The sequence below is a fragment of the Maniola hyperantus genome, chromosome 19 (genome assembly GCF_902806685.2).
Source record: "Maniola hyperantus chromosome 19, iAphHyp1.2, whole genome shotgun sequence".
Taxonomy (NCBI): domain Eukaryota; kingdom Metazoa; phylum Arthropoda; class Insecta; order Lepidoptera; family Nymphalidae; genus Maniola; species Maniola hyperantus.
In genome coordinates, this window is record NC_048554.1 from 3,952,730 (window position 1) to 3,972,804 (window position 20,075).

The 20,075-nt window shown below is 36.1% G+C and overlaps 3 protein-coding genes across 3 annotated transcripts in view; 2 read left to right on the top strand and 1 right to left on the bottom strand.

Moving 5' to 3' along the window:
• Nucleotides 1–11,860, top strand: part of fz4 (frizzled 4) — a 53,078-nt gene extending 41,218 nt beyond the window's left edge. The window contains exons 2-3 of the mRNA XM_069504917.1: nt 4,988–5,163; nt 8,865–11,860. Coding sequence (XP_069361018.1) covers nt 4,988–5,163; nt 8,865–9,502 — 814 coding nt within the window. The 3' untranslated portion in view covers nt 9,503–11,860. The remainder of the gene's footprint in view (nt 1–4,987; nt 5,164–8,864) is intronic.
• Nucleotides 11,861–12,954: 1,094 nt separating this feature from the next.
• TFAM (mitochondrial transcription factor A) lies at nt 12,955–15,924 on the top strand. Its single transcript, XM_034978938.2, has 5 exons — nt 12,955–13,121; nt 13,266–13,476; nt 13,983–14,141; nt 14,782–14,975; nt 15,596–15,924. Exons 1-5 carry the CDS (start codon nt 13,048–13,050, stop codon nt 15,705–15,707), a joined length of 750 nt encoding a protein of 249 aa, XP_034834829.1. The 5' UTR covers nt 12,955–13,047; the 3' UTR covers nt 15,708–15,924.
• A 659-nt stretch (nt 15,925–16,583) lies between these two features.
• On the bottom strand, nt 16,584–19,792 carry LOC117991361 (uncharacterized). Its single transcript, XM_034978939.2, has 2 exons — nt 19,661–19,792; nt 16,584–19,582 (listed from the first exon to the last, which is right to left on the bottom strand). The coding sequence occupies exons 1-2, from the start codon at nt 19,770–19,772 to the stop codon at nt 18,984–18,986; spliced, it is 711 nt and encodes a 236-aa protein (XP_034834830.1). The 5' UTR covers nt 19,773–19,792; the 3' UTR covers nt 16,584–18,983.
• Nucleotides 19,793–20,075: the final 283 nt, after the last annotated feature.

Genomic DNA, 20,075 nt, shown 5'->3' on the forward strand with positions numbered 1-20,075 from the left:
GCCGAGACCGAATGTAAGTCATGTAGACATTTACGAGGCTTGAGAAATAAGAATATAACTGTGTGTGGCCTCATACCTTCATTTAGGTTAACACTAGCAACAAATTAAAACCAAATACAAGGTAGATATTTATCATACTACTTTCAAATATCTCAAAATCCTGTGCTACGACGTTAGTACATTATAATTCAATGGTGCTACGTACATAAGTGTTGATTTGAAATCTCCATGATATTTTTTGTCAGCTGGATTCATAACGCATTTCAAGGCAATATCATCAACCCTTTTGCCCAGCCACTACTCACCAGGCTTCTACTCTCAGAATGAAATTTCTCAAGTTTCTCTACCTGATTGTGCACGACAGTGGAAAAGCTACGATTAATGTGTTGAACTTTTATAATAATTATCATCTTTTGTAACAAACACACATTATGCAAATAAAGATTTTCTATTTCTATTATTATATAAAGCGATTGATAGGAAAACCACAATTAATAATATTAACAACTACTCGGCAAAAACAAAAATAATTTCCTACCTCAAGAACCTTAGTTATGTGAGTATTGAAGAACTTTTAAGCGCACACCACATTTCTACGTAAAAATAATATACACACTTACTTACACACACACCCACACACACACACACACACACACACACACACACACACACACACACACACACACACACACACACACACACACACACACACACACACACACACACACACACACACAAAATCATACACCCACACACATATGCATACACGCCATGTGAATTTTTATTTTATTCTATTTTATTTTACTTATTTATCTTATTTTATTGTTTAATTTAGATTTTATTATTAAGTAATAGTTAGATACTCAATAATTGTATTGTAAATTAAAAAAAAAGCTTATGTAACAGGGAAGGCACTGGCTCCCATGACACAGTTTATACTTCTTTGGGAGCCAGTGGTCAAAGTCTTATGTGTCAAACCTTTTTTGCAAATAAAGATATATGTTATATGTTATATGTTATTTCTATTTCTATAACTTTCTATTTCTATTCCTATAAAGTTATTGATCGTAATGTGTAATCGTTCACCTGGTTGGAATCATCCGGCAGCCCTAGCAGTGGTGATCACCGGCCGGCGACGAATCACTGCACGTTCGGAACATCCCCAACACTGATCATACCAGAAATGAGGAAATCCGTAGGAGAACCAGAGTAACCGACACAGCTCAACGGGTTACGAAGCTGAAGTTGCAATGGGTTGCATGGCACATAGTTCGAAAAACCGATAAACGTTTGCCGTTGGGATCCCAAGGTGCTATAATAGCGACCAAACCTTGCACGGAAAGCGCAGTATTGTTGGCAGATGACATCAAAAGAATTGCAGGGAGCCGCCGGCGCAAGACTGGCTGTCGAAATTCCTACAAGAGACCTATAAAATTCAAATTATTTGTTCAAAATAGGTAACAAATTACACTTTTTGATGGTCGGTTGTTGGATTTTTAAGATATAGTGGTGAAAATTATTAAGAAAACTTAAAACTATAGCTACGAGGGTTCCAAACGCGCCCAGATCTGAGAAGAGCCCACAAGAAACTCAGCCCGGTATTCTTTTTATTATTACCACTTCACAAAATCACTTAAACTTATTAGAACTAACACAAAGCTGTTAAGCAACTCATTCCCAAGCTTTCTTATCATTTAAATAATCCTTTACTTTATAATAGGATTTTTTCAATATGTTTACGTTTTATGAAAACTTTGAACTTGTTGAGAGCAGCAGTACTTGTATCCAGCAGTGGACGCCTATCGGTTTACCATGATGAGGATGATGAAACCTACCTATTGCTACAAGGTGCCTACTTAAACAAATCCAAATCTTCTTATGTCCGGCTTCTCGATCCATCACAAAATTATTGGTACCTACAAGAATTTACATTTAAACTTTATAGCGTGAAAGGATCGGTTCCAGCAAGATAATATTATCAATTAATGGCCACTCGAGGTGCGACACGCCAGCGTATAAGGAAAAAAAATAAAACTTTAAAAGCTCCTTCCGACCCGTTCACGCTTCGTCGTAACATCATTTGCATTTCGTTGATTTCATAATACTACCACAGCTTTACGATAAATACACATGACATGTGTGTATGTCATCCGAAATAGACTTCCATGTTAATATTATAGAAAATTCGGTAGAGTGAAAATTCTAAAGAGTGAGAGCATTTCAAATAGTCCAACAGCTAACCTCAAATATTTAAAATGCTCTCTACATATGAAAAGTATTTTCAGTTATAACTTATAAGCATACAATCTGTACAAGTTTGCTTATCAAAAAAATATATAACCAATCATCTGTTTGATCTTTATATAATACTAACTGAGAAGATAGGGAATGCCCTACCTTCTCAGTTAGTATGATATTAAAAATAGAATTTTTCGTTTGCTTGAACTCACCGTTCATCATTGCTATTTTTATTCCATTAGGTACAAGTTAACCATTAACTGCGATCCCATTTGGTGTATGGTGGTAAGTGATGATGCAGGTCTAAGGTTGAGATCTATAGAGCGTACTTTGACTTTGTTCAGACTTAAGATTGAGTTAAAACGAGACAGATTTATGTCAACGATATAGCTCTGTCTCGTTTTAACTCTGTCTTAAGTCTTCATCATCATCATCATCAGCCTGTGGACGTCCACTGTTGGACATAGCCCTTCCCTAAAGAGCGCCACCACACCCGGTCCTCAGCCTTCCTCATCCAGCCACTTAAGTCTTAGCTAAGTAAAAAATCCCAAATTACCCCTACCCGGAATTGAACTCGCGACCTCCCATTTATAATATCACTGTGCCAGGGAGGTCGTCATTTACCGCTACAACATGCCGCCAGTCGCTTCACATGGGTTCCTACTTCCTATATACCTAATTATCACAATGCAAATCATACAAACATTAGACACCCAGAATGTTAGCCGACATGTGTTGGCCGTGGTCCGTATAAACATACGAGCGCAGTGGAACAAACATTGGTGTTTGGACTATCGCCACTTTTGGCTCTGTTCAAATAGACACCGCTGTTTGTTCAAGTGCCAGTGACACGCCACTGCGGGGAACGTTTGCCCATCTTAACTGCACCCCTGGGGAGCATTAAGCCTCTCCTTAATCCCATACTGCATAAACTACGTGCAAGATACCGACAGCTCAATTTATAATGGTGTCGGTAAAACAAGGCGACACCTTTCTTGTCCCTTCGGGAGGATTTACCTGTCACAAGGTTTAACGAGCTTAAGAGCCTCTACGGACTGTAAATTTACATGAAATCAAGCTGCCAAGTTGGATTAAAGCTCGTTTAAGACTCACACTATTCTAAGCCAGTCTAGAGAAAATTCAAAATTAGATCGTTACTTTTAAGTAAAGGAAAGGAGATAAGTGAAGGGTCTTCGAAACGCGCTCTATACAAACGTAGATTGATCTTTAATTGACTACTAAAATGGCGCGTGAGGAGTCATTTTTTACGGTAATTTGACAAACCTCAAACACATAAATTAGTTTCTAGTGCGTCTCTATAAAATTTTATTGACTTTGATTGATTAGTAGCTATGGATATTGTATATTATCTATTCAAAATAAGAAACCAAACTTTGTATGGGCAGCGCGTTCAAAAACGCTCGAGAGAGACTCCTCCTAAAGATATTTTGGTTCGTCAAATATAAAGTGAGGATAACAATGTATATAAGGTTAAAAAGTTAATTAATGATTATAATTACCGATTACACGCACGCGGCAGTATATTCGCTACACTTATTTAAAAATTCTACTGTCGTTTGTAGTTTACAATTACATCTTTAAACCACCTTTAAGCATTAAAATTAATAATAATCATCCCATTCATGTTGAATGCGCTTTTAAAAGTTTGCGTCTGCGCCGCGCCGCCGGTCTGACTGCTCTGAGTTATGCTTTATTTTATTTTTAGGACCAGATATTGTATGAAAACATGCCTTAAATATAGCTTTTTTATTTGTCCAAGTAAGAACTTTCTTAGAAGCTAACCGTCTAGAAATATAAAATTGCTCGCTGCACGTTTTACCAACTGTTATGAGAACTATTATTTTGTGGTTACTACATTATTCTTACATTTTAAGTTAGTATCATATTACGCACATACAATCATAATACGCATATTTTACTATACTTACATAGACAAATTACTAACTTTTTTGATGTTATCATTATTTTTGATGCATGAAATGTTAAATTTAATTTAATTAAAACAAGGCAACACTTCAAAACGTCTCATTAGTGTTGCTTTATTAGCTATGTTAATAAAATTAATCGCCAAACATTTCATTAAAATGCTAGATTGTTTAAAAAATGACAATCAACTTTCCTGATATGGTCGGATAATTTTCTTAAACACTGTAGCACGCCCACCTGCTCAGCAGCTGGTTTTTTTTGCTCATATCAACTGCTTAATTAATCTTGACTTGAATTCATACGCCCTTTAAATACTTTGTTGCTGCTAAACATTTATTTTGAAACTTAAAATAGTTCTTCTTCTTCTTAATTTGCTTTATGGCTTTCAGTACTTAAAATAGTTTACGGGTGAAAAAAATTGCGACTTTGAATAATTAAATATCATCATCATCATTATCGTCAACCGAAAGATGTCCACTGCTGAAAATAGGTCTCTTGTAGGGATTTCCACACGCCACGGTCTAGCGTGGCCTGAATTCAGCGGCTCCCTGCGACAAATAATAATCATCATCATCATCAAACGATCGCTGGCTCCACTAGTTACTACTGAGCACGGGTCTCCTCTCAGAATGAGAAGGGTTTTGGCCATAGTCCACCACGCTGGTCAAGTGCGGATTAGCAGACTTCAAATACCTTTGAGATCATAATATTATCACTCAGGCATGCAAGTACGGAACCCTTTGCGTGCGAGTCCGACTCGCACTTGACCGATTTTTTTACTAATCATAAGTTATGCTTCCAGGTGGGTGGTAGTGACTGGAGCATGGCGCGCCAGTGTTCTGCGTCCGCCGACCACCACCGCCGGCGCAAGGAACGACCGACACTCTTCGCTGCTGCAGCTCGCGGCGTGGGGCGTCCCTGCTGCGCTCGCGGCGGCCGTGCTTGTCACGAGGGATGTCGATGCTGATGAGCTTACAGGTACTTCATTTTTAGGGTTCCGTACCGCAAAAGGAAAAACGGGACCCTTATAGGATCACTTTGTTGTCTGTCTGTCTGTCTGTCGGTCTGTCAAGAAACCTACAGGGTACTTCCCGTTGACCTAGAATCATGAAATTTGGCAGGTAGGTAGGTCTTATAGCAGGCATTCGGGGAAATATCTGAAAACCGTGAATTTGTGATTACATCCCACAAAAAAAAATTGTGATCATGAACTAATAATTAGTATTTACAACTTTCGAAGTAAGATAACTATATCAAGTGGGGTATCATATGAAAGGGTTTTACTTGTGCATTCTAAAACAGATTTATTTTTATTTTTATGCGTACTATGCCAACTATACTTATGATTTGAAAACTTTTGAACAAGTTAGTGTGAACTTATTTCTAAGTAGGTAAGTATGGCAATTCATTGTGCTCCTATAGTTCTAAACCTACCTACTTACATTGAGCTATGGAGGTTCCTATTTACAAAACCATAGTAGAACCTCTATGCATTTACCTAGATAATAGATATCCACACAAAAAGTATGAATGAGTCCCCATTATTTTAGCATGCCGAATCAATACTATTCTAATACAAGTCCGTATCGGTATACCCATTATCGAAATCGAATCATAACGATTCTTAGTTCTATAAGTCCTTTGATTATTTGATCCGCGGCATTCTCAAAGAGATTAAATCTCGTACGATTGCGCGGGAGCACGCATTCATGGTACAGTATTGAAATAATGAATGTTTTGTGGAACTACCGCTCCATTATATTTGTATAGTGCTAACATGTGTTCCGATGTCCTGAATGAAATGGCGACGATACGTCGTATAATACGTGCGATTCGAAGTATTGCGAAGATTTTATATGCGACGCGCGAATGAAGACATGTTTGCTACAAAAACCCGGCCAAGTGCGAGTCAGGCCCGCGCAACGAGGGTTCCGTACTACAGTCGTATTTTTTCGACATTTTGCACGATGATTCAAAAACTATGATGCAAAAAAATAAATAAAAATCTGTTTTAGAATGAACAGGTGAAGACCTTTCATATATGATACCCCACTTGATATAGTTATCTCACTTCGAAAGTTGAAATTACTAATTATAAGTTCATGACCACAATTTAATTTTTTTTGTGTGATCTAACTCTAAATTCGCGGTTTTCAGATTTTTCCCCAAATGTCAGCTATAAGATCTACCTACCTGCCAAATTTCATGATTCTAGATCAACGGGAAGTACCCTGTAGGTTTCTTGACTGACAGACAGACGGACAGACAGACAGACAGACAACAAAGCGATCCTATAATATAAGGGTTCCGTTTTTCCTTTTGAGGTACGGAACCCTAAAAATAAATAAATGTAATTTTAGAATATTCATAAAAAATATGGTGTCGTATAAAACAATCGACAAATTGACCAACCAAACATGAGGCTATCAAGTTATACCTAAGCAAAACTGATCTAGTGCGTATATAGTACCTAGTACTAATTTCGATTGGCTGAAGTACTTTATTTATTTATACTGAAAAATATTATTATTAGATACTAATTGATAAAAATTGCAATGAAAAGGTATATGTTCAAGTTTCACTGTAAGTCAATCAAGCAAAAGAAATGAGAAGGAAACGGTTTGTAGGACTAATAAGAGTCCCTGTTGCTGTGTTTTGAAATGTGTCTCGACTCGAGTCTCGACTCCTGAAAAATATATGACAATAAAAAAAAATTAAAAAAACTAATACCTTTTAGTTTAAAATTATATTTATAAGGATAGAGATATGGAACGAATTCTTCATCCTATACAATCTTGAGCGATGTATCTACTCGTATGTTGCGCTACTGACATTATCAAACGAAACCTCTTATCACATAAACCCATGATTATTAAATCCTTTATTTAACGGATACGACCATTTGAAGAACACCGCTCTGATAAATGTACTAAAAACTTGGAATTAATGCCGCAACATGTTAATATTAAAAAAGAACCGACTTTAGATAGCCGCGGCCAACTTTATGTAACGGCTTCCACAATTTTCGAAAACAAAGCGGTTACATAAACGCGTGTTAGTATTTCTAAGCCGACGGTCTTTCCTTGATAATAATAATTAGCACAAAGAATGTTTTAAGTGTTACTTGGATTGCACAATTTAATAACTATGCCAAACTAAGTAGGTACTTACATTGAGTACCTACCTTGCATTTACGTTTAGGTTGAAGGATATTCTAAATAGGTAGATAGTTATGTAAAACTGTTCGTATCCTCATCAAAAAAAATCCGTTCCTACATCAACTGTATCAAGTAACTATTATGGGAAATCTTGTTAAGACAACCGACGTCCGGGAAAAGAAATCGGGCTACTTATGTAAGATTTTTACCTAAAACGTCTAAACCCTCCTCGGTGGCCACCCTCAGCGCGAATTGGAAGGCTCCAAGATCTCTTACGAAGGCATCGGTGCCTCCCTTGCGCACCGATCATTTGGCTCGACCTGGATGAAATAGCCCCTGCACATAGGACTCATCAATAGCTCAACGCTTTTAGGCCATTGAGCCATGACGTAATTTCACCATTTCTGTTGGAAGCATATTTGGTAAGGGAAGAGTGGAAATTGTTTAATTCTGTGGCATTAAACCATGATTAATATTCAATTTTAAACTGACAGATAAAACGACTTAGGATTTAGTGATTTCTGTCAGTTGATCCCTCCAACTTAATAAGTTAGAGTTGTAATCCTCACATTTTATTTTTAACCCTTTTGAAGCGGGCTTCGAGTGAAGTGCCACACGGTCCGATTCTCAGGCATATTGCAGTTTCAATCATGCCCTGAGTATTGTTATTGTTCTTTTATTGGAGTTCTGTGCTTTAAAATGAATAAACGAAACCTTTTTTCAAGTTACTCCTCAACGGTCCCAGGCCAAACAACGATTTTCGTCAGTTATGGACAAGTTTCTCCCATTTAAATTGATTACTCTGACTGACCATCTGAATTCAAAACTTCAAACCCCTGTAATTTTCCATCTAATTGAAAATTTAAGAGTGTAGCGAGTATATTGATATGAGCTTAAACAAATTTGAGTCCAGTCCAGAGTTGCTTAATAAATTGATGCCAGAGTACAGAACCTAAACTGCGCGAGCCGGATTCGCACTTAACCCGTTTTTTTCCTTTTTATTTCCACTTCCATTATAGCAGCCAAAAGAAATGCGCGACCATTATTCGAGCCGATAAATACAACACCTTTCCTCTTCGCACGCTCATATTTCAATTTTAAATCGGTCCTTTTTAACCACTGCCTTATTCATGGAGTATTTTTTTCCTCGCAGTCTGTTTGTGTAGGTGTTCGCTTTGAGGACCGCTTTATTGGTAAATCGGAATGTTATTCTGCTCTGGAGAAAGAATCCGTATCCGCTAAACTCTCGCCGTTTTCGGGCATGAGGATTTTTTAAATATTTTTTAAGTAAATGAATACGTTCTCAAATCGTTGTCGTATCTCCTAGGTGTATTTTTTTCATCGATGTAGAATCTGTGATATCTTTATGAGCAGTACTCTACATATTTTAGACACTGAATAGATCTATTCAGTGATTTTAGAGTTTGGACAACATCAACATAGGTACCTACTACTATTCTCCTTCGTGTTCACAATATTGTTGATTTAATTTTGTAAAAATTATTTTTTCTTTGTTTACAGGCACATGCTTCGTGGGCAATCAGTCTAGCAAATCCTTGCTAGCGTTGGTCATCGTTCCCGAAGCGATTTGCTTGCTACTGGGCAGCGTCTTCCTAGCGTCCGGTCTCCGTGCAGTACTTCGGAAACCTCTGCCAATTCCAGCTCCAGCAACGCTTCTGAATTCTGCTCCCCAAGCTCATCCTGACCAGAGTTTGCTGAGGCTCGGGGCATTCGCCACGTTATATGCTGTGCCATCCGCGTGCATACTTGCGACGTGGGTGTATGAATACATCCTTAGAGAAGACTGGTTGTCTGCACCCGTTCCTTCCCCAGAACCGTCCACCCAACCACGACCTGCCTTCTGGGTGTTTCTATTCAGAATATTCGCATCACAAATACTAGGAGTCATGGTCGCTGTATGGATTGCTACTCCAAGATTAAAGGCATTGTGGAGAAGGATAAGTGGGCCGAGGAAACCAGCCTTATCGAAATGCCCGTCCGGTCCGCCACCCGCACCGTTAACTCTACATTGTTACGCTACCCACCCTCATACGTTGACAAGACATCCACAAAAATATGCCACATACAGACCTCCACAGCAACAGTCCTATAGAAAACCTAGACATTACCATTATTCTGCTGGCGAAACTATTCTATGACCGAGTCATACGAAGTGGTTCCTGATATAAGACTGTTTATATACAGATGCAAGTCTGTTAGGTATGCATTTATAATTGCCAGTTTAAGTCTGACGTCATTAGAACATAATGCAGATGATACGAGTGCCATTAACAAGAATTTGAATTACAAATGTGTAAATATGTTACAGTGTGTTAATGATTAGGTATAGAAAGCCAATCCAGGCAATAATGGTTTAACCGTAGATTAAGGATTGGTCTTCGGAGCGTAGCGGAAACCAATCCTTAATCTAAGGGTTTAACCAAATCTTGAAAAAGTTGAGGCAAAATACTTAGGTTAGTATAAAAGGTACCTACCTACCTACTATGTTAAAGTATCGGTACAGTACGCGGCACTAAATATTGCACATCAACTTTAAAAAGAGATTTCGGCTTCTCATACCTGTGTGACGTTTTATCGATCTCAACGACAATCTTCTGTAACGACAGAGACAATTACGCTCTACGAAACCGTTATCTCATTCTAAAATTCGATGTGCAATATTTTCTGTCGGGTACTGTATCTCAAATTAAATCACTAAACGAATAGGATGTGTCTCCAACTCCATGTGTTGTTACTTGTTACAGCTTTTGGTCAACCATGTACCCAGCAATATAGATTTTAGAATATAGGGTACAGCGAGCTATAAAAAGAGATAATCGGCAGCTTCGGCTTCTTAGAGCATTGTCATTTGTCTCTGTCGTTGAGACTGACAATTCAGCGAACAAAACGTCACTTAAGTGACAGAGGCGACCCTCTTTGAAACCATGAAACCGAAGTTTCTCTTTCTAATGCTCTGGTTGTATGTTTAGTAATGTTATCTTAAATTGCCGGGTGCCGGGTACTTTATGTGTCTATAAGTTGCTTGATTTATATTTTATTAGAGCACTAAAGTCAGAGAGTAACAAGTTTAGTCTCTAATCCTACGAAATTCACAATTATCAAAGTGTATCAAAGATATTTTAAATTAATAATGATTAATGATACCTATGTATTTCGCCAATTAATACATCTTGACCTCGCAGTTATGAAAATATTTTTTTGATTTTGAGATTTTGTAAATAAACTAGTTATAGTTCGTACAAAATGACTCCTCACGGGCCATTTTAACTGTATGGGTCAACTGTCATGTCAAAAATACGGTTTTTTTAAACAAGGACTAAATCCAAAAATCGAGCAAAAATCGTACTTTTGGCATCAAAATTGACACAAGGCCCGTTGCATTTGTAATTTTCCCGGGATAAATGGATTTTTCTCGATTTTTCGAAGCGTAGGTATAATATGTATGTGGCACAATTTGAAACATCTATTGTCACAATATTTTTACGCGGCAAAATTTACTAAGCATAGACAAAAATTATATAGGTATTTTCCATAGAGATATTTTCCGCGCCTCCGAACCTTCTTTATGAAAATTATAAGAACAAGCCCAAAGAGGCTATAGCTGTTAATGAACTATGAACCAGGACAGTTCAACCTTTTTTACAACTATTAATATTGCATTAGCTTTATTGTGGCTTTATTCTAATTAAAGTTATACCTGTTTCATAATTATTACTAGCTATAAATTTTACAATTACTGATGTCAAATTAGACTAAATTGACTCTCTTGTAATACATATGTTTTATAACTCTAACGCACTGATTAAAATAAATTAAGTAGGTATAAAATAACTTTGATGTTAGTACCTATATTTATAAAACATTATTATTAATAATAGTCCAGACAATTGAGCTCAAAAAATGAGGTAAGTTTGCATTAATTCGCATAGAGCTGAAAATTTGCACGAATGTTTGAAACGCCATTGTAAATGAAATGTGAAAAGTCCCATCGATCCGACATTTGCAAAAAAGATATTCACGGTCAAAGTTTAATGGTGTTCCGAACATTCGTTCAAATTTTCAGCTCTATGCGAATTAATGTAACCTTGAATATCTAACTTGACTGGACTGTAAATTATGTATATAGCACGTAAAAATCAAAGCATTTTTAAAATAAAATACTAGCGATATCGATATTATGCTCGCGACTTCGTCCGCGTGGACTACACAAATTTCAAATCCCTATTTCACCCCCTTAGGAATTGAATTTTCAAAAATCCTTTATTAGCGGATGCCTACTCATAACAGCTTTCAGCCCGAGCCGTCCAGTAGTTGGAGCTGTGCATTGATAGATCAGTCAGTCACCTTTTCCTTTTATATATTTAGATTATTAAGAATGCTTTGATAATAATTAATTGTATATAATTTAATTGTAAATAATATTATGTAGTTAGGTATTTGGTTGTAATTTTCTTGTAAATAACAATAATTAAATATTACCTAATACTTACCTAATATAAAAATGATCTTTTATTTTATTCATACCTACTTACCTACCTCCTTCCATACCAAGTTCTACATTATGTCAACTCAGTGTTCTATGTTTCTCATACGAGTAAAGTACCTAGGTACCTCTCCTTTCCTACTCAACTAGAAATCGCATTTTGAAAATTATTATAATTTTTTTATTAAATAACCGACTTCCAAAACCTCTAGTTACAAAGTAAAAAACTTTTGATTCTACATGTGTAAGTAACTAACATGAAGTCGGGCGAGCATAATAAAAGAAATAAAAGTATAATATAACAAAGCGTTAAGCTCGCCCGACTTTAACATAGTTACATACACGTGTAGAAACAAAAGTTATTTTTAACCGACTTCCTAAAAGGAGGTGGTTGAGAATTTAGCCGTTTTTTTCGACTTTTTTTAATGTTTAAAATAATGGACCGATTTGCAAAATTTTTTAAACAACAGGATGTTTCGGTGGTGGTCCCATAAAAATTTCTGGATCCAACTCCTCAATCCTGTTGCTACAGGGGGGTTAAGCTTTTTAGTGTAAGTAGTCATTATCAATTCACCAACAAAACTTTAGAAAGTTTCCACACACAAAGAAATCCACACGGCTGAGGATTTCAGTACATTGCATCAGAATTAAAGAGTTGGGACTTTGAATTCAATAACAAACTCTTAGATGCTCGGCATTTGCAATATCATTTCACCAGAACAGTTCTTGAATCTCTGTTTTATGAGTGCTGTACCCATTACCATCCCCCATTGCGATCTCGACCTGTCGCGTACTATACCTATACAATCTGCGGAACGATCTTTAATGATTATCCCAAGAAAACTCCTGCCATTATATGATTCATAGAAATAGGTCATGACCCACAGCAATGAGGAATGCGACGCATAGAGAAAGAGAGAGAGAAACGAATATTTAATTTTAATAACCCATCGCGTCATCCCAAGAGTCCAGAGCGAATTTTCTCTATCTGTGCAATCTGCATAAAGCCCATAACATAGATAACACACTATATACAGGCCCATAAAGCTTACGTTGACATGAGACATCAATGTCAAAATGTCAATTGACATTGACATTTATAATTTATAGATGGACGAGGACGAATTGGACGCCGCGGTGGGTTTTAATTTCCAATTTCCATGAAAATAAATTAGTGTCGAACAGATTTTTGATAGAAAAATGTCACCACTAAATAACATTTTTCGGCTGAGCAACTGCATAGCAGGAAGTTATAAAAACGTTTTTTTAGGCAGGTAAGTTTGAGGTTATGACGCCCGCGTATGTTTATTTACGTCCTAAAATATAAACAGGTTTAATTACTTTAGTTATTATAAATACAAACATACTTAGCAATTCTTAAAATTAAATGAATCAAAACCAATCTTAATTTATTTCAGAACAAATTGGCTAAGTCCAATACAAAAATGCACTTACACAAAAAAATCTGCAGAAGAAAAACTCGGTATAGAGAAGCCGAAAAGGCCGTTGACACCATTCTTCAAGTTTATGACACAGATGAGACCAGCTCTACTGGCTAAGAACCCAGGAATCAGCTCCAAAGAAGCGATAACATGGAGCTCTAAGCACTGGCAACAATTAGATAGTGAGGTATGGCACTATGGCATATAAACAAACATGCAGATTTGATCATACTGTCTTGCCTATAACTATTTGTAATGTTAGCTCTTGTAGCAATGTTGAATATGTAAGGTAGGCTTGTGCTTGAGAGCACTCAAGTCAGCTAGAAAGCAATGATAAGGTCATTTTAGCCTAGAACATAAACAGCTGGGAGAAATCTGTCTTTAGAGATAAGCATTTCCAATGGTTACTTGATTTACTATTACTTTGTAACTACAATTTAGGTAGGTACATAAAAAATAAAATTCTATCTACTCTATAGTCTTAAATACTGTCTTGGTGTAGCAACTATGTTTAAGTTCTATATTATAACAACAATAATAATTAGCTTAGTTGCCTGAAAGAACATAAGAAAAGTAAAACTTGCCTCTAAAGTTCAAAATTCCAAGGTTTCCATATGATGTCAGAACAGTGTAGAACTAGTTTAAAAGAGAAGTATAAATGTTATGTTAAATTAATGATATTTTGTTCTTCAGACAAAGTCACAAATGGTTAAAGAATATGAAAAAGACATGGAGGACTACAAAAAGATAAAAGAAATGTACAACTCATCACTGACTGATGAACAGAAAGAAGATATTAAACGTGTCAAAGAAGAGATGAATGCTGCCAAAGAGAAACGAAAGTTGAAAGCTGTAAGTAACCTTCTTTTGTGTAAACTATATGCTCTTTAGTAAGAGTCAGATAGTTAATAAATAATCAGTACCCTTTTTATAAATGTAAAAGTGTATTTGTTTGTTGGTTTATTGGTTCTTCAATCACGGAGCAACGGATTAACGTGATTTTTTGCATGGGTATAGTCAAAGGCCTGGAGAGTGACATAGGCTAATTTTATCCTGGAAAATCAAAGAGTTCGCATGGGATTTTTAAAAACCTGATTCCACGTGGACAAAGTCGCGGGCATCAGCTAGTTTTGTAATCATCATCATGATCATGATCAACCTATCGCCGGCTCACTACAGAGCACGGGTCTCCTCTCAGAGTGAGAAGGGTTTTGGCCATAGTCTACCACGCTGGCCAAGTGCGGATTGGCAGACTTCACACACCTTTAAGAACATTATGGAGAACTCTCAAGCATGCAGGTTTCCTCACGATGTTTCCTTCACCGTTAAAGCAAATGATATTTTAATTACTTAAAAACGCACATAACTCTGAAAAGTTAGAGGTGCGTGCCCGGGATCGAATCTCCAACCTCCGATTGGAAGGCGGACGTCCTAACCACTAGGCTACCACAGTTTTGTAATAATTAATAAAATTACAACACATTATTTTCAGGAATATAAAGAACTGGGTAGACCGAAGAAACCAATGTCATCATATTTTCTGTTTGCCCAATCTAGAAATGATTCATTAAAAGGGAAATCAATCAAAGAATACCAAGAAGCTGTAAAAAGTGACTGGTTAAAACTGCCAGAGTCTGAACGTGTCAAATATGAAAAACAGGCTCAAGATCTTATGATTAAGTATAAGTAAGTAGTTATTATGATTTATGAATGGGTTGTTTTATATTGTACATTTTGTGAAAAAAACCCCGCCAAGTGCGAGTCAGGCTCCGTACTACAGTAGTATTTTTAAATTATTATAAATGCGAAAGTGTGTTTATTTGTCCTTCAATCACATCGCAACGGATTGACGTAATTTTTTGCATGGGTATACATAGATAAAGACCTGGAGAGTGACATAGGCTACTTTTTATCCCGGAAAATCAAAGAGAAAATCTGAATTATCCGATTTTTCCCCTAATGTTTTTTTTTTATTTTCCAGTTTAAAAATTAGCCTATGCCACTCTCCAGGTCTTTAGCTTAGTTAGCTCGTAGCTTTAGTTTTAAGTTTGCGTAAAAATTATCACCACTATATTTTACAAATCAACAAAACAACTGACAATCAAAAAGTGTAATTTATTACCTACTTTGAATAAATTATTTGATTTTGATTTTTACTATATCAGTGTAAAAAAATTCGCCGATCATTGCGGCGTGATGGAAGGACAAACCAACAAACATACTTTCGCATTATAATAAGCTGTAGGTAGCTTTTTTTTTTTTTCAATAACATAAAAGTAGGTAATAACTAATTTTTTCGCCCTCAGAAAAGACTTAGAAACCTGGGAGATAAAAATGGTGTCAATTGGCCGTTCAGACCTTGTCCGGGAAAAGAAGTTGCAACAGAAACCACCAAAATCTCATAAGAAGTCACAATAGGAACTCGGGTGCTCTGATGTACTAACTGACACAATGGATACAAAAATAAGTCTTAGAAATAAAGCTAATAATAATATTAGTGTACAGAGTACTGTTAAAGAAACATATAGTGTTAATAATGAAACTGAATCTTCCAAACCAGTCACTGATTATAAACCTATTATTCAGAATTACACCACAGCGTCAGAAGAACGTCAGAGCACGGGTGAAAAGAAAATATCTTATATAAGTCAGAATGTGTCTAACGAAAACTTACAGGATGTTAAAATACCTGGTAAAAGTAAAAATGGATTAAAAGAAAACTTACAGGATGTTAATATAACTGATAAAAAGTGGAATGAGTTAGAAAACAACTTACAAGGCGTCAAACTACCTGAAAGTAATAAGAATAATTTTAAAGAAAAATTACAGGATGATACAATTCCCGATAAAATTCAGAATGAGTCAAAAGAAAACTCACAAGATATTAAACCACCTGATGAAAATCAGACTGAGTCAAAAGAAAATCCACAAGATAAAAGTAAGACAATCCTGAGTAGTATTAAAAGCTTCTTTAAGTTTTAGTTATTAGTTACTTAATTTTAGTTGTAATGACATTTAATCATTTTGATGTACAAACTTTAAAGCAGTTTTCGCTTAGTATATTTTGTGTTCATAAAACTTAAATACATAATTTGCTTTTGTTTTATTTTTCTCCATCATTGAACCACATTGTTAATTTTGTGCCTTTTAGCATTTTGCAAATTCATAAGTAAGATAGTTCCAAGTATTTTTCAAGTTTACCTATGTATGCCTTAGAGAACTGCATATACTGGGCTGTAACTAACATTAGTTTTTATTACAGCTCACATACAGAGGATATAATAAAAGTCAAAATCAACATTATTAGAACCGTTTTTTATTTAAAAAGTTTGTTAAAAATATAATCAAAATAAATCTTTATATTTTGTTTCATTACAACAACAGAAATCAAGCTGGTGGTATAAAATGGATTTGAGATAATGTAAATATGTAACTGTAATAAAATTAAGTACAGTACAATGTTTCCACAGATTCCTAAAAGGCCGGCAACGCATCGGCGGTTCCTCTGGTGCTGCAAATGGTCATGGGCGGCGATAATCACTTAACATCAGGTGACCCGCCTGCTCGTTATATCTATTTAAAAAAATAATTCAAATTTGGTATAACAATAAATTATGATAGGTACAAAAATTTAATTCTTCATTACAATCCTAGGTCTTAGATCTTTGGTTTGCTACCAGCTTAATTATCTGTCGTAATTTAGTAATTAATCTCGACCAATTAAACCACAGGCAAAAAAGAGAAGGCAGGGTAATGGTGACTATCAGATCTTGCAATTCACGTGAACTTTACTTGTGGTTACGTCGTGTACGAAACCATTGCGTAAATGCGCGTGCCTGTCAGACCAATCAGTCTCGAGCAATCAGCAAAAGCGCACATTTACACCGATACGACTTAAACATGCCAAACAAACAAAAGCATGCCACGCGCACTCGTGGTGCAAGAACTAAAACTACTGTGTTTGTAGTGTGGTCATGATGAGAGAAGGCAGTCACAGTCATACATTTTAAATATGAAAATGGCATTTTGACACTCCACTTGGTCAATTGACAATCGACCAATGACAGAGTGACCACACCACAATACAGACATTTGTAAGGGCCAGCGCGGATGACAACATATAGGACCGTAAATGTTGTCCTTGTACTGCTACTCAGTCGTGATACTTTAAAGATCATCAGGAGTGTTATGATGCAGCTTTAAGAGATCTATTTGATGTATCTATAACTGTTTATTGTCTGTGCTGAACCTAAGGCTGAGATCTATAGAACGCACTTTGACTTTGCTCAGACTTAAGATACTGCTAAAAAGAGACAGTGTTATGCAACTCTGGCATAAATCTATCTTGTTTTAACTTAGTCTGAGCAAAGTGAAAGTATGCTCCATAGACGTCAATCTAGAATAATATCACACAAGCTATTCTGCGAACGTAAAACCATGTTATTCACCTAATATTTAAATAGGCACTACCATCTTGCCTCCTCTTTAAGCATGTCTACAAAAAAACCCTTATAAATGTAGAAGTTTTGAAAACATAACAAGTGTGTTACAAGAGTCAAAGATGTTGGCTAAATATGAAGCTAATACAAAGATTATGATGCCAATGGTTACAAATCTCTCAAAACACTTTCAGTCACAGACTGCCATGATATACACATTCAATACATGTTATTTTAAATTGCAGTATATCATTAGCCCTACAGCTGAATATCTACTAAGTGTGTGAACCTGTATCCCTTCCACACTCCTGCTTCGTAGATAAGTTTTGCATTGTTTGTTTTTCACAAACAGTGCAGTGTGTGCAATTGCAGAGCGACCATTGGTAGGATTCTGTCTTTATTAGGAGTTCAGGGGTGTGGATCCCATATAGGTTCATAAGCTTAGTGCAGGAGCTGGCAAGAAATATTGTACATCAACCTTTAGAATGAGATTTCGACTTTGTAGGCCATTGTCTCTGTCACTCATACCTATGTGACGTTTAGTTGGTCTCAACGACAGAGACATCACTGCAAAAGGTTGATATACAATATTTTCTGCAGCATACTGTAGATACCTAGGTCAAAAAAGTATACTTTGATTATAAAAGGAATTCTAGCTGCTATATTCAACAAAGTAATAATGTCAATGTAATGCGTAAGATGTTAAAATCAAGGTCCTACAAGTACAGTTAAAAATATAAGTTAGGTTGTGACAAAAAATTTATCAATAAATGCATAGCGGAAATTGAATTGCCTAGTATTCTTAATGGAAAACATTAGATCACAGCACTTATTACCATACTAAAGAGAATAATATGTTGACTGCATACAAATAGAATTTGATACAAAAATTATCTATTTCACTATGTACAAAACTTACAAATTTAAAACTAGAATGGCAATGTGGCTAATTCCATTGTACACAATCTCTAAACTAAACTAAAATGGCACGTCTAAATCTATTGCTATCCCTTTCATAATGTTGCTTGCGGAAAAGGATAGCATTAGATTTAGACCTGTTAATTTAGTTTAGTTTAACGATTGTGTAATAGAGAATCGGCCCCATTATGTGACTAAAACTCACACTTGTCACATCTCACTTATGTATTAAAGGCACAAGCAATCAAACATACATTCCCAATAACCCAGCATGCTAACATAGAAACTGCTCAGTCATTGAAATGCCCCTCAATATGCATATTATAAACAACAAAAACTACAAAAGATTGGCTTCTATAATCAGCAAAAGGGACTGTACACATATAGTTGTGAACAGAAAGATGCACACATCCTGAGAACATGCACTTACACATTGTATAATGGACATAATGTTCTGTGCCTTACTGGCAGACATTCCATTTAATAATAAAAGGGCATTAGCAATATTTGAATTATTGTGCTGCTTTGGGGACCAAAAGTATTTTGTTGCAATATATGATATAAGGGGTAAAAAAAAGTATGTTCCCTCAAATGGTATAAGAGAAAACCCATGTAAGAGTTGGTTTAACAGTGACAACAACACTATGTCATATTTGAAATTAGTAATAGTTTCCCAAAGTGGAGGTGCAACTTGAATTGGATCAGGCGTAGATGTCGTAGAACTTGGAGGTAACAAAGCTGCCGTGTCATGGCTTGGTATCGTGACATCCCCATCGCCTAACGCAGCACTTTCATGGTTTACTGGCAGAGAACCAAACAATTCTTCGCCAGCAATAATCACACCATTGTTAAGCAAACACTTGCTGGTACTGCTGCTCTCTTTTGGAACGGAGTTTTCAGTGGTTTCGCTCGGTATCGGAGTGATAATTGAAGATTCTGAAAATTGTGATGGTAATAAGTGATTTATTTGCCAAGGCTAAATAAATAAATGAAACAGATTAGTAAAATAAATACCTTTACATATTTCATCATCACTTTTTCCTGCAATTAATTGCAGTCTGTTGTGAGAATTCTCCAATATTTTTCTTCTACGAGCTTCTCGGCGAGCTAACGCTGCTTCAGCCATATTGGCAATTTGACAGATATTTCTTGAAAAACTGACAGAACCAGTGTTGCTAAGTTGTAGTACTGTAGGGCGATTGTCTAAAACCTGCATCAATCATTATTACAATCTCAATTGTTCTGATTGGCTGAATTTGTGCCATTCTTGTTGCAACAATGCATTGTAGCCAATAGTGAGCGAGCATTAACCAATCAGAGATGATTGCGATCGTGACATTGTAGCTGTCAAACAACCGCGGTAGGGCCACAGATTAAATATGCTTCATATTGTCTGACAATTCTGACATAGAACGATTGTGCACTGATC